This window comes from Phasianus colchicus, chromosome 1, assembly GCF_987193195.1.
Source record: "Phasianus colchicus chromosome 1, bPhaCol1.hap1.1, whole genome shotgun sequence".
NCBI classification, from domain to species: Eukaryota; Metazoa; Chordata; class Aves; order Galliformes; family Phasianidae; genus Phasianus; species Phasianus colchicus.
The window spans coordinates 59829710-59845227 of record NC_143436.1 but is presented as its reverse complement, the minus strand read 5'-3'; the positions used below and the strand labels follow the sequence as shown (position 1 = coordinate 59845227).

Here is a 15518-nt window from a genome sequence, read left to right as displayed (position 1 = left end):
TATAAGGTGTCCACAGAGCCTTCTCATCTCCTTGCTGAAAAGCTGCAAGTCTCTCAGCCTGTCCTCATAGGGGAGGTGCTCCAGCCCTTTGACCATCTTAATGGCTCTCCTCTGGACCTGCTCTAACAACTCCATGACCTTCTTGTGCTGGGGGCCCCAGAACTGGACTCAGTACTCAATGAGGGGTCTCATGAGAGCAGAGTAGAGGGGCAGATTAATTTTTAGTTCACATCCAACAGACGGTGTCATTTTTTTCTGTCAGACCTCAATGAAGGTATTGTTCAGATCAGCCTTAAATAAGATACTCTGAGGTATGTGTAATGCTTTGAAACATACTGTCATTTCAGTGAGGTGCCAAGTTCATGTATTCTTTCTCAGGGTATAGATTAATGCTCTAAAAATGCTGCTACACAGATTTACTAAGAGTTACAGCATGAGGAAGTACTGAGAGAAACTAAAGCTAGAGAAGAGATAAACAGGTAAGCTAGACAAACAGATTTTTACTGTAGTTCAGATGAAAATAAATGTAAACCCTAGCAAAAATAAGGAAAATTGACTGTACACAACAAAAGAAACAGTCTTACATAAGCAGCCAAATCCAGTATTCTGAAGGTTGTTTCCATTAGGAGAAGTAAAGGTTGGCACAAAGAAGGGGCAACATCTTGCATACAAATGAAGTATTTAATAAACTAAGGAAAAATTGCATGTTTTCCAGAATGCTTTGGTGATCCAGCAGCATAAGCGATTTCAAGCCTTTCATTTGCCAGAAGTGTTCTGTCATTATTATTTTTTGGAGGGGGGTGGAGGGGGGGGCTCAAACTTGCCACCTTTTGCACCTCTGTGGACTTCCACAGGGTTCCTATTGTACCTCCTACATGCAAATAGAAGTAATTAAGTCTGTTTTCCACCACTGCATTTCTCACCACCCTCACAGAAAGATTTTGAGCCAGATGGCCTAGCTATAGCCCACACTCAAATGTGGCTTAGCAGTGGCTTACTGGTTAACTCTTTTACTGTACAGTAAAGAAGTCTGTGATGCTTCCCACATGTTGTCCTGGATGGGTGGTACAACACAGGCAGACCATTTAGCTGGGTTATGTCATATATTTGAAGCAGAATTGGCAGCACTCTCTGTGGTTAAGCTAACCTAATGTTTTCAGTCCTCAGATCTCGTTTCCTATAGTCACTAAATTTTTGATCTTTCAGGGTGAAATTTTTCAAGATAGCATTTGAAAAACTTTTGTTTAGAAAGATGTTATTCTTGTTGCTGACACAGTCACTCCATCTCTCCATCCAGAGATGAAGAACACATGAAACTGAGAGTAGTGTACAAGGAAGAAGGAAGGGCATGCCAGGAGGGCAGGCCAGTTGTTGCCAAGTGAAAGCAGGCAGAACGGACGTGCTGCTGGTGTACAGCAGCTCAGAGCCAGCTTCAACCAGCTGGCCCAGGTCTGTGCTGCAGCTAACTGAAGGGAAGAGAGACAACCAGCTGCTGTGAGAAGCCTGCACTGAACTACAAATGCTCTAAAATTACCATGAATTCACTGTTAAGATGACTTTCTTCTATCATTGACTATCACCTCACTGCTCAGTGTCCTGCTAAAGAACAGTTTTCTTGAGAATGTGAGCTTGTGGCTGATCTCCTGATGCCACAGCGCAGTTACCAGGATTCTCTGAAGTGACCTTTATTTTCCAGTGACATTGAAATAAGTTACCACTCCCCGATAACATCATAGAAAACAAAATTAACATAGTTTATGCTATTTGGGTAGGATTTCTGGAGTGGGTGTGTTTGTCCTTGCCTCCTTGGCTGTTTTCCTTCCAAAGCAGAACTCCATATTTAAAGATGCAAGTACAAGATTTAATAATAAGTGTGTAAGATAATAAGATAATAATAATAAGATAATTATGCCTAGCTAACGGTTGGCTGTTGAGCAATTGGCAATACTTGGGTTGAGATCAGTTTAGTTATTTTAAGTAGGAGAAACAGAGAAAGGTCTTCCATTTTCAATCTTGCTTTCATTTCCATAGAGTACTGTTTTGTATTCTGTTGCTGTACTGCCATCTTGGACAACTTTGAACAAATAACTTTTCCTTTTAGTACCTCGTTTCCTTCCCTGTCAAATAAGGCCGATCCTTGCCTCCTTGGTGAAGTGCTTTGGGAAATACTAATGAGAAATTCTCTGCCTCTCTTCCCTTGCCGTGCTTTAATGAGTAGCTGTGAAGACCACTCAATGCTCAGTGTTCTGATGAAGAATTAAGTGTGCGCCAGCCTTCTTGAACAAGTTAATGATTGATCCATGCCACATACTCAGTAACTGTACAGCTTAGAAGAATCCGTTGCTCTCCTGCTGCAAGTAAGTCAGTCTGTGTACTTCCTGAAGAAATGCTCTTCATAGCATAGGTATATTCATCTCCATGTGCCCAGCCCATGTCAGGTAACCGAAGTCAGGAAGTAAATCAGTCTTTTACCTCTGAGTCATAGCTTTTCTTTATATGTTTGCAGAAGGAAAACCCGATGTTTACAAGAGCACAAAATCTGGAAGGTGATCTGACTACTTCATTTCTCCTGGGAATGAAGGAGGGGACTATCAGCTATTGACCTACTTGTGAAGAGAATGATTTCACCGAGACCAAAACACTAAACAAGCTCCTGACAGACCCTCATCCTGCACGCAGCAGCCTGCAGTTCTCCAGTCACAGATGGCAAAAGTTCAGATGTTCTTTCTCCAAGAACCATCTCCCAGTTAAACAAAAGAATGGAAGCTTTCCAGCACCATTGCTAGATAAATGAACCTAAACCCGGGTCTCACAAAAGCATAGCTGCTTTCAGGTTGGATTAGGAAACATTTGTGCTCAGCAATAGTGGTGCTGCAGTGGCACAGGCTGCCCAGCGAAGTCGTGGAGTCACTGTCCCTGGAGGTGTTCCAGAACTGCATGGATATGGCACTGAGGGACGTGGTCAGTGAGCATGGCTTAGGTTATCTTAGTGGTCATTTCCAGCCTTAATGATTCTATGATTCCTAGTGCTTGTTTCAGCATTAATTAATATTTCCAGTGGGAGGGAACAGCTCTGGCGTGAATGAGCCCCATTAGTTGGAATTACTATCGATGTGAGGATTGCAGATCTGTCCCTGGCATCAAAGCTCGCTTTTAAGTGATAAACGTCTTTGAGAACATTCTCGTCGGAAGAAGGTTAATGTGTTCTGGCCAATTTCTTCCACGTTCACTGCTCAGTCCTACGGGCAATCCTAAGCCACCTTCCAGACAAAGCAGTTCAGAGTTGAAGGACGGCAGAAGGCAGCACGCGGTGAGGAGAAACAAACAGCGGTGACATGGGGAGGGGAGCCCTCAACTCGCTTGAGCAAGCGCTGCGCTGCCACACCAGCCGTGTCCGAGGGAACCCGGCTCTCCTGTGAACCCGCCGCTCTGAGGAAGCGGCGCCGGGCCGGGGAAGGCCGGGAGGAAGCAGCGCAGGTGCAGCGCCCGCCGCCCCAACTTCCTCGTGGGAGAACCGTGTGGCGGCAGCGGGCCCGGGGAAGTTTCCTCACAGCCCGGGCTGGGCGGCGGCCGCGGGCTCACCATGTCAACGGGGGTGCGGCGGGCGCCTGGCAGGTACCGCGGGTAGGGCAGGGCAGGGCAGGGCAGGGCAGGGCAAGGGAAGGGGCGGGGAGCGGCGGGCAGGTGAGAGCCGGTGCTGGAGGCGGCCGGAGCCGCAGTGCGGACGGGGGACGCTCCCCCAGCGCGATGCGGGTCACGCCGGGCGCCGGGCGGGAGGGGCGCTGAGCTTCTCCTCACTCTGCCTTTTCTCTCTGCCTTCTCCCCCGCCCCGAGGATGAGCGGAGCCGACGGCATCAACTTCAGGCGGGCGGCCATCCGCAGGAAATCCACGCCGGGTCTCGGCCCCGTTCCCTACAGAGCGGCGCCCACCCTCCTCGCCGGCGCCCCACGGGGTGAGCCCGCCCGGAGCTCGCCCGCAGGTAACGACGGGCTTCGGGCGTTCCGCAGGAGAGGGGTGGGGGCGGCGCGGGAAACATCGCGGCCCGGGATGAACGAATGGCGTTCGTTAAGTCCTGCCAGCCTTCGAGCTGCTGGAGACGTGAGACGCAGCACCGTGCCCGCCCCGCCCCGGGGCCGCCACCTTCGCCCTGCGGCGGCTGCGAGACGTGTCGTGCCCCGCGCTCCGTTCGGACCGTGAGGCGGTCGGCTGAGGAGGGTTGTGCGTCCCCTCGGCCTTCACGTCAAAAGAGGCTGTCGTTCACAGCCGCGCTTTCGGGAGTTTCATAAAGTTCTGGCTTAGGACGGAGTTGATGCGCGCAGCCGTGTGCATGAGCCATGTGGTTGTGTGATGTGGCAGCTGTGGGAGCTCAGCCAGCGTGATATGGGCTGTTTTAGGGGTATAAGGGGCTGAAGTGGTCAAACCAGAGTCTGAAATGGCCAACAGACACTCACTGTGAATGCACCAGGTAAAACAGAGAGAAGGGATGCTGTCTCTTCATGAATCATAGAATGGCCTGGGTTGAAAAGGACCACAATGATCATCCTGTTTCAACCCCCCTGCTATGTGCAGGGTCGCCAACCACCAGACCAGGCTGCCCAGAGCCACATCCAGCCTGGCCTTGAACACCTCCAGGGATGGGGCATCCACAGCCTCCTTGGGCAACCTGTTCCAGTGTGTCATCACCCTCTATGTAAAAAACTTCCTCCTAATATCTAACCTAAACCTCACCTGTCTCAGTTTAAGACCATTCCCCCTTGTCCTATCACTATCCACCCATGTAAACAGTTACCTCTCCTGTTTATATGCTCCCTTCAAGTACTGGAATCCTTGTGTTGGTATGAATATGCACAAATAAGAAGAGTCTGTCCTGGAGTCTTTTCACCATTAATGGGTAATGAAGTTGGCAATGTGCATAAGTTCCTGTTTGTGGTGGGATTTTGTTTTGAAGGCTACAGCTGCATGTTTCCATCTGGAAATAGGTGTTAACAGCTGTATTTGGAGTGTGGAGGCTTAACGGATTTCAGCCTCCTGTAACATGGAATTGAACTGGAACCCTGTGTTTTGTGTTTGTTAGTTCTTACTTCAATTTCACCAGGCTTTTGAATCGCTGTCATAGAATTGGTTTAGTCAGGAAGGACCCTAGACCATCTCCCATGCAGTGAACAGGGACACCCACAGGTAGATCAGGTTGCTCAGAGCCCTGTCCAGCCTGACCGTGAATGTCTTCAGGGATGGGACATCCACCACCTCTCAGGGCAACCTGTTCCTGTGTCTCACAACCTTTAACCATAAGAAACCTTTTCCTTACATTCACTCTAAGTCTCCCCTTTTTCAGTTTGAGCCTCTTTCCCCTTGTCCTGACCCTGCTAAAGAGTCTGTTCCTTTCTTTCTTATAGCCTACCTTTAGATACTGAAAGGGTCTTCCTGGAACCTTCTGCAGGCTGAATAGCCCCAGGTGTTTATCATTACCCCAGAGTCCTGGATAGCAATTTCACACTCATCTACAATCCTTTGTTGTTGCTCTTTTTGTCTGTGCACACACTAAACTAGCAGATGATTGGTATGTACTTAGTGTACACGCAATGCATGCATAGCTTGTTCAGGTTCATAGAAAGCTCTTGTGGCTTTTGGATGGCAGCAAGGTTGTGAGGGTTATGACAAGAACAACATGCTGCTTATCAGGTAACCCTGCATTTTGGTGACAAATATCATAGTACTTTCCTGAACTGTGTGTGATTGATAAATATGACTGTAGTGTGAAAAACATGACAAAATGAAGATGAAGAAACAACATCTGAAAACACGGGAAATAAACGGGAAATCTTATTGATGGTTTTTAGCTTTTCTCATGTAAAATAAATACATCTTCCCATTTTTATTTCATAATCCATAATCCACTTCTACTAAAAAATGCTGTGAAGAAACCTTGTGTCCACAAGCAATTTCTTTTCTCTTAGTGGGTCTTTAGCTCCTTATCTGCTTCTCTTGTTAGTGGTAACCACTGCAGCACGTGCTCCAGCACACTGTAATGCTTGGGCAGTTTCATAGCCTTGCTCTCTCTTTGTTGTTCAGATCTGACCTGCTTCTGCTGCTGATAGAAGTGATTTATGATTCTTGCCTCGATTCTGCAAGTACGAAGTTTAATTCCCTGGTGCAACATAAACCTGAGTGTGTTCTTTCTTCTATGAAAACTGCAGTGTGATGAGAGAATGATGGTTAATGCTGTGTCAACTCCAGGAGTTGAACACAGTGATCCTTATAGGCTTCTTCCAATAAAAAAAAAAATAAAAATCCAATGCTTAATTTTCTTTTCCAGCTTATAAAACATAAAGTGGATTTTGAGGGGCCTTCTGATGCAGGAGTGTGCCTATGACCTGCTTGAAATCCTTCCTAGGGGGAAAAAGGAGTTCTTATAGCCCATGCATCTCCTTTGCTCTGCCAAGTGTTGTGAAATGCAAGTGTTACTTTTTTTATGCCTGAGGGCTGGACTCCTACAGTTGTTTCAAATCCATGTCTGATAAGCAACCGAAGAAAATAGTTGTATGACTTGAGTTACTTCTGCTCATAGATACATTAGAAAAAACTCTGGATTTTGTATATTGCAGACTTATTAGAACTCTCTCAGAATAATAAATTCTATGTTAATTAGTAAGAAGACTTAATAACACCTAATGCAACTCCTTTACGGGCAAGAATTTCCTCAACAGCCCTTAACAGTGGTGTGGTGAAGAAGGCAATATTACAGGTTTTCTGTTCTGGGAGGTAAGGTCTGGAAGTACTTCTCTTCTTGGTCTTGTCTGAAAACACTTTCACTACTGAAGTGGCCTATTTAAGTTGTATATTATGGCATCAGGCTTGTGTTGTGTATTGCAATCTAAATGTCCAATCCCTACTGGACGTATCTTTCTCCTCTTCAGCATCCTAGGGTCTGAGTCATTTAGGTTCATTTTCACAGACAAAATTGCAATTGAATCATATCAATTGATTCTTGAAAAAGATTGGTGTGTTTCACTATCCACAGGACCAAGTGAAAATGGTGTCCTTTTAGAAATTGACATTAGTTTAAAGGCCTGAACAAGAAAATGCTTGAATCTTCAGAGATGCTTTGAGATGGTTGTAAAATGTCAAGACTGATATCTAGAGAGAGTTTATAGATGAGCTTTCAGTGGAATAGCATGATTAATAATCCATTTTTGATGGGAATAACTAATGGGATTTTTTTTCCTGCTGTGTTAGAATTCAGACTTGATACTAACTTGAGCAAATCTAAACTTCAAAAGCAAGTGTGTACTTTAACTCCAAACCAGCTGTCTGCCAAGAGTTAGGTGTAGGCTTGCGTGCTCAGCACTTTTCACAAGCCAGTCGCTCTTCAAAGTGAGAACCTGGCAGCACTTTGTTGCTGCATTGGATTGAACTGTGCTGCAGGGCTGTATATCCATGAAGTTAACTTCATTTAGCCTTGTAAGGATGGCAGTTCAGAACGTGAGGGCACAGTAACTTGCGTTCATAGCAATAAACAGCTTCTTTTCTGATATCAGCGTGTTCGCCTCTGTCCTTGCTACATATTGACTAGATTCATTTCCTATGAAATGCAAATCTTGTACTAGTTCCTTAGCTTTGTTGAATTAAGTGCAAATTTACACCCTTTCCAGACTACTTTTCCCATTCCCTTTTATCTAAATACATGGCTGCTGGCATTGCACTGCATGTTGGCAGTCTTGGGCACTGCAGCATGGGTCTTGGGGAGCTGAGGTAATTTGCATTCAGGACAGCATTCACTGCAGCAAGGTATCTGCAAAATCTGACAGGCAAAAGGAGAAAAAATCCCTGCTCCTGTTGTTGTATCTTTGCCTGTTAACTTGATATGATTTTATGGGATTGTGTTAACAGAACTATGTCAGTCTTTGGAGTTACCTTTTTGCACTGGGAGATAGCTAAATGAGAATGTAGTACCGTCCTATTCCAGTTTATGAAAAATGCCTTCTGTGTTCAGATGCTCATTTTTTTAACAGTTTGCCCTGCCTCATTGCCTTTTATTGTTGCTGGGTTTGTTCCATTTTATTTTTGTAAATAATTAACTAACTTGCTCCTGGCTGAACGCCTAGTCTGTTGTTGACTCAGTCTGCTGTGACTGTGTAGTGTGTTCAGGGAAAGCCTTTATGGTGGTGAGGGCTAATATAAGCAGTGTCTGGAATCCCTAGATGCATTAGAGGTACATCTGTGAAGGAGAACCGATTGCCTTCTATGTTTCCCCGTTAAGTGCAGGGTTTGTGAAAGTTATCTAATGTTGATATATCTTGAGGAGAGCTGATACTTGAAAATATTGAGAATGGAAGGTAAATATTTAGGAATTTGCTTCTAAATATTCCTCTTCCTTAAAAAAAAATGGGGGAAGGTGAAGTATAAAAACACTGCTTGAAGCAGAACTTCTGTGGAAATACATTAGCTATTAAATTTGCCTCTTTGCTGTTGTTAGACAGCTTCCTGTTTCTGTGGGCGAAATTGATCCTACGTGCCTCCTATTGAAGCAAGTGTGTTGTGTGGAAAGTGGCAGGAAATTGAACTTAGTTCCTGAATATAATTTTACTGTTTTCTGATTCCTTTTTTCTTTTTTTCTCCAAATATTTAGGATCATGATATCCCTTTGAGGCTGCTAAGAGTGTACTGTTTAGTTTGCAGACTATTGGGAAAGTCGCTTATATGTGTTTTGGGTTGGTTGGTGTGGCTATGTAGCTCTTGCCAAGCAACGTCTGCTTTACCCAGGAATTGCTGGCCTCGTAATACTGACTTCATAGAGATCAGGACAGTGATTTTCTTAATTAAATCAGACTTCTAATTTACTGCTGCTTAAATAGCCAGTGACAAAAACAGTTTCAAAGAAGAATTTGACAAGGATTTGCTAAAAGTGTAAGTCTGCTTCTTGCTGGAGAGGCTTTTCTGCAGTGGACCCCAAGAGGTGTAAATGCTGCTAAATGCCACTCCTCAAGTCCTTGAAGGGGTAGCTGAAATTGAGAAAAGAATAGCTTGCACAGATGATCCAAATTAGTCTGTTACACAGAAATCACAGGAACAGGTTGTTTTTCCAGCTCACTGAATAAGCATAGTTGGGAGATTTTTGGATTGGTGGGGAATTTGCTCAGGGGCTCTGTTACTTTTGGACAACCAGTAAAGCAGAAAATACTGAAAAAACAAGCTGTTGGTACAGAAAAATAATGTTTGCCCTTTGGTTGTTATTTTGTCCTTTATCAGTATCTGTTCTTCTTAAAACTGCACTTGTCACACTTTTCCTCCACTTTCATGGTGACAGACTATCTCATCTCTCAGCATTTAAAGTTGGCCAGTATTTTTATTTGATGTTGTTTGTCAGTACATCTTGAGTACAGTGGCATCTGTGTTACAGCATTGTAACTGCTGTGTTTTGCACTGTTATGTCTTAAAGTAGTGTTAAGTATTTGCTGTCTAGGACAAATTATCTTCCCAGGATGAAGAACTTGTCAGAGGGAAAGGAAAAATATGAATGAAATTTTAAAGTAAGATACTAATGCTTTGTTCATTTATTTTTTCCCTCTCTCTTCTTCTACTTCTCTTAATACTGAGTACATTTTCAAAAGAAAATTATCATCAGTACAATTCTTTAACCGAATTACTGACTGCAAATCTTGTAGCTAATGTTCCTTCCCTGTGAAGAATGTAATGCATCCTGTTACAGAATGAGACACTGTATGTAATATTTCTCTTGAACATAAGTCAATCTAGGGTGTATAATTACAGTTGTATGAGCAGAATGATTTCTTCTGTCTCTTGCTAAATCTGGGAGGAGTGGTTGATACACCAAAAGGCTGCACTGCCATTCAGTGAGAGCTGGATGGGCTGGAGAGTTGGGCGGAGAGGAACCTGATGAAGTTCAGCAAGGGCAAGTGTAGAGTCCTTTGCCTGGGGAAGAAGAACAATCTGTGTTGGTACAGGTGAGGGGGCTGACCTGCTGGAAAGTATCAGAGAAGGATCTGGGTGTCCTTGTGGGCAACGGGTTGACTGCGAGTCAACAGTGAGGTCACATCTGGAGTCTGTGTCCAGTCCTTGGCTACTCAGTTTAAGAAAGACAGGGAAATTCCAGAGAGAGCCCAGAGGAGGGCCACAAGGATGGCTGAGGTCCTGGAGCATCTCCCTCATGAGGAAAGGTGGAGAGCCCTGGGACTGTTTCAGCCTGGAGAAGAGATGGCTGAGGGGGAATCTTAGCAGTGCTGGGTGGGAGTCAAATATATGGGGCCAGGTTGTTTTCAGAGGTGTGTGGTGACAGGACAAGGAGCAGTGGGCACAAACTGGAACGCAGGAAGTTCCATCTGAACATAAGGGAAGGCTTCTTTACTGTGAGGGTGACAGAGCACTGGAACGGGCAGCCCAGAGGGATGTGGAGTCTCCTTCTCTGGACATATATTTAAAACCTGCCTGGATGCTTTCTTGGATAACAAACTGTAGGGAACCTGCTTTAGTGGAAGGGATGGACCGGTTGATTTCCAGAGGTCTCAACCAACTCTACAATTCTGAGGTTCTGTGAATAAATATTGCCTCTTGCTCTTGATGGTAGAAGCATCTTAATCAAATGCATAGCTATGGACATCAGCAAGCATCTGTACTTCTAACATGTGGAGACAGAATTCTATTTAGAGGGGATATCCCAGGGCTGGAGGTTCAACAAACACAAGAAAGCAAAAGGAAGAAGTTGAAAGAGGAATTTCTAAAGTTTTTTTTTTTGAAGCAGCTGCCTTGGAAGTAGTTTTGTAACAGAAGTGGCTGCAGCAGAGTAAACTACTTTTGAAATGAATGTGAAAAGGGAAGACTGGGGCTTTGTTGAAATGTTTCTGAACAAAATAAAATCAGAGATGTCGTCTCAGTGCATAAATACACAACAGTAAGACTGTATCAGGAGATATGGAGAAATGAGTCAAAGCAGGAAAGGAGACCAACTAATTGCTACAGTAGTTTACAAAGCAAGACATGTAAAGAAAGATAAATATATTTTAATGACTGTCAAAGCAATTTGCTTCTGATTATACTGAACTTAGTCAAATGGAATATGAAATGGATTAAAATTGGAGGCAAAAGGCATGGTGTGAGAAGGTAGTGCAAAGCAAGGGGAATGTGTTAGCTGCTAAGAATTAATGCTAAGCGTGTCACGGATGTTAATGTAAAATATGTAAAATAGCCTGGAAAGGCAGAAAAATGATGTGGAACTCTAATCTGAGACATAAAATCCTGTGATTTATTCCTGACTTCTGAACAAACGTCATCTCAAAGCGTAGATGATAACGCATCAGGATTACAGGTCTAGCCTTCTCCTCATAAGTAAGGACAGGCACGTTCCTCCCTCTCACACAGATGCCACTGTGCCCAGATGCTGATGAATGTTGAAGAGAGAAAATGTACTAACAGTTAAAAATAATTCAGACTGATTTAGAGGCTGGATTTCTTCTGGCCCTTTTAAAACTATGGCTTTTCAGGGTGGAGCATGTGATTTTTAGTTCTGTTTGTCGCTGTTGTTACCAGGCTTTTCAGCTCTTGTAGCTATACCCAGCCTTGATGCTGTGTAATTACACTGTAACTGCATCCAGCTTCTGCACACTTGGAACCTATGAAATCTGAGAGGCCTCCTATTGTGGGTGCTGCACAATGAGGTCTGTCCTGGAGTTGCTGCAGGCACTTGTCCTGCTTTTAACCTTTCCCTTTTCACTTAGAAACTCTGCACCAATGGGATTTGATGGAGTTTCTCTGTGATTTCTTCAGGGACCTCACAACACTCAAAACAAAAACCAGTAGGTGATTTTCTAAAGATATCTTCAGTACATTTCTTCTATATATATGAGCTATGAGAAGTCTAGATCTGGACAAAACCTGAGTGGCCAGCAGGGACAGGGGGGTGATTGTCCCTCTCTGCTCTGCCCTTGTGAGGCTCCATTTGGAGTACTGTGTCCAGGTCTGGGGCCCCCAATACAAGAAGACAGGGAGCTGTTGGAGAGGGTCCAGAGGAGAGCCACAAAATGATCAGAGGGCTGGAGCACCTCCCCTACAAAGGCAGGCTGAGGGAGCTGGGCTTGTTCAGCCTGGAGAAAAGAAGGCTGCGCGGTGACCGCACTGCAGCCTTTCAGTACCTAAAGGGAGCCTACAAGCAGGAGGGGAATCAACTCTTTGAAAGGGTAGATAACTGCAGGACAAGGGGAAATGGTTTTAAGTTGAGGGAGGAAAGATTGAGGTTGGATGTCAGGGGGAAGTTTACAGAGAGAGTGGTGAGGTGCTGGAACAGGCTGCCCAGAGAGGCTGTGGATGTCCCGTCCCTGGAGGTGTTCAAGGTCAGATTGGATGGGGCCCTGGGCAGCCTGGTCTAATATTAAATGTAGAAGTTGGTGGCTCAGCCTGTGGTGGGGGGGGTGGAGATTCATGATCCTTGAGGTCCCTTCCAACTCGGGCCATTCTGTGATTCTGAGTGCAGCTCCTCCTTCTTGTACCCACTGAATTCTGGAGGTAGAAGTGGAAGGGAAGGAGTACAGAGCTCCTTCTCTCTGCTGTTCTTCTGGATGAGGATCCTGATCTACTGATCTCTTTTTCTTCTAGGGACTGACTATTATTTAAGCACAGTCTGTATGCAGAAAAGGGTGACTTATTCAAATAATGGCTATATCGGTAGTCTTTATTCTCCTTCTGGTCTGAGCCACTCAGTTGCTAATGCCTGTTCAATCTCCTAGGCTCTCTTCCCCGGTGGAAAGCAGTATTTTAAATTGAAAATCGATATTGAGCCTACGAGAGATTTTGAAAAAAGAGCTATAACTGACTCAAATTTTATTATTGCTGAAGTTAATAATAGTATTTGAAGTCTCTCTTTTAATGTTTTGTCTGTATCAGGGTTTATCAGCTTCTTACAGTGAATAATCAGACTATTTTTCTTCCTTGTGCTCATATACTGCAGTTGACTGTCTTGTCTGTGATGCTTCAGTTTCTTAGCTGAATATTAATATGCTCATTATTTGTGTTAACATCAGTTACCGAGTAAAGAAATGAAACTTACTGGCTAATTACATTCATCTTCAGAACTGGGGATTTGAGAATCAAAACACAGACACTGATGCAGGAAAAATTATTTATTTTTGTAAGAACTGAAAATCTTTTCAAATTCTGTGCAGTTGTGCTGCTTGACCTTCTTCAGATGACTCTTGTCAAAATGCCCCAAATTTTAATATAGGCGTGCTTTACATTCATTCAGTAACACTAACCCTGGTCATTAAGAAATTACATTTTGTCTGTGAGAGTGAATTCATTTTGGATTCTATCATTATCTTATGGGCTAACAATACTACAATATTCAAGAAAGTATGCAGGATGACAGATGCCTGAGGATGCTTTTCCAGAGTTGGACATCCTTTATTTGCTCCTTGAATGCCTCTGACTTTCTAGCTCTTTAAAAAGCAGGCTTTGATCTCTCTGAAACAAAACTGTAGAAATTCTCAGGTGAAAGTAGGATTTCAGGAGAGGTCTTATAAAACATGAGGTTTTGTGGTATATGTAAGTCTCACAAAAATGAGAACTACAATGCTCTGAAAGTGCTGCCTCCTATTTTATTCTATTGGCCCATGATATCAGGGCTGGGTGTTGGTGATATGACAGTAGAGTTTGAACCTTCCCACCAATATTCTGTCACATGTTGTTGCTGTGTGACAGATGGCAGCAGAGACATGGTCTGACCAAACAGTGACTGGCGTGAAAGAGTGGATGAAGCAAAGGTGTGTTCATTCAGTTCCTGCATGCAGAAAAAAATGGCACCCACTGGCATTCATCAGTGCTTGCTGAATGTTCATGGAGCTCAGACAGTGGATGTGAGCACAGTGAGGCAGTGGGTGGTACGTTTCAGCAGCATCAACAACAGGTCACCTCCACTGGTGCAGATTTTTATGAGTGCAGCATGCAGGTTCTTTTTCATTGCTGGTGAAAATGTAGAGCAAATGGTGGAGGCTATGTTGAAAAATAGTGCTTTGTAGCTAAGAATTTGCTTTATCAAATATGGTTATGTTTTTTTCTTATAGCTGTTGTAGATTCCATGGAAATAAATAGGAGGGTGTACTTTTGGAGGGGCCTATGCGTTACTAGAATGTAATTTGCTTGTGCATATGCTTAGCAGTAAAAAAAATGTCTTTCCCTATTAGAAAACAGTGGCTACTGTTGCAGAAGTTTGACTTTCATTAAGTTCTCCTGGTAATCTGAACCAAGTGTTACTCTGATTACATTGCACTCTCTGGAGTAATGAATGATAATGCAGTAAACAGTGTTCTTTATAATTTGTTAATCTATATCTGATCCAGTGGACAAATATGCTCCCCAGGCTTCCAAGTGAAGGGTGTGCTGATGACTGAGCTGGCTGCTCACATGCTGGTTAGAGCCTGCCAAGCTAGGCTAGGGAGCAGAAGCTAATGGCTGTAGGATGCTAGAGTGGCTTTTGTGGTTGGTTTGAACGGTAAGGTGCGAGCAAAGTTAAAACACAACAGTCCCACTGGCTGGTTTTGCACATAACCTATTTCTAAACTTCCTTATATACATACCCTGACCCTCACTGAACAGAGTAAGACTCTGAATAAGACTCCTGCCATGCAGTCAAAGGAGGGGCATTAAAAAATCCATGTTGTCCACTGGATATATCCAGTAAGAGTCAGTGTTGGCATGGCTGTCATCAGTGCTCGACTGCCATGTTGGGAATTACCCTTTTCAATTTTCATCTTACTGTCTGTAAAAGGGCTTTACTGCTTGTGCACAGGATGTGCTAAAAGGCTTTTGCTGATAGGATTGAGAACAATGTTAGAATTCAGTGCTCTAATAAGGAAGTTGAAGGAACTTATAACCCAAATGAACTAGCTCTCAAAGGGTTTTGATATAGCTGAAATAACCACGTGCCTGTTCAGCTTAAGTGTGGATAATTACTACTTCCTAGTTTGTACAGCTGTTCACTTTTAAGTCTGCTCTCTGCTTTTCTTACATGTCTGACATTGTAATTACCTACGTTTGTATGAGTTTACTTTGGTTGTTTCCAGTAAATGCACTTGAGCTGCAATAGAAATGTAGACTTATTTTAAAATCTGACTGTCAGCTGTGTGTTGAAATTTGGTACATAATGAGAATCTTACCATTGCAAATATTGTGTACACTTTGCTTTTTAAATACTACTCAGCAGCTGGGCTGGACTAGATACTTACTAAAACTATTTTTTCCCCCTGTAACTTACAGAAAACGTTGAGATATGAAAGTGATCGATCCTGAATGAAAAAGATTTCACTGTGCATGTTTTGTCATCTGCTGGCGTTAGGGTTGATGTCATTTAGAAAACCAAATGTTATTTCTAAGGGTGTCCCATACATCCCAAATCGTCAGATTTCTGTTTTTGAACAGTGATGGCTAAAGATGTTTTCCACACCTGCACAGCATTCATGAGAAACAGCACGTGGCATTTCACAGCTGTGAGCTGGACCACAATCCTCTGACA

At 43.7% G+C, this 15518-nt stretch overlaps 1 protein-coding gene across 1 annotated transcript in view; it reads left to right on the top strand.

The window, feature by feature from the left end:
- The first annotated feature begins 1286 nt into the window (after positions 1 to 1286).
- Positions 1287 to 15518, top strand: part of FGD4 (FYVE, RhoGEF and PH domain containing 4) — a 117929-nt gene continuing 103697 nt past the window's right edge. The window contains exons 1-3 of the mRNA XM_090144618.1: positions 1287 to 2357; positions 2507 to 3615; positions 3835 to 3980. Of these exons, the coding sequence (XP_090000744.1) occupies positions 3584 to 3615; positions 3835 to 3980 (178 nt within the window). The 5' untranslated portion in view covers positions 1287 to 2357; positions 2507 to 3583. The remainder of the gene's footprint in view (positions 2358 to 2506; positions 3616 to 3834; positions 3981 to 15518) is intronic.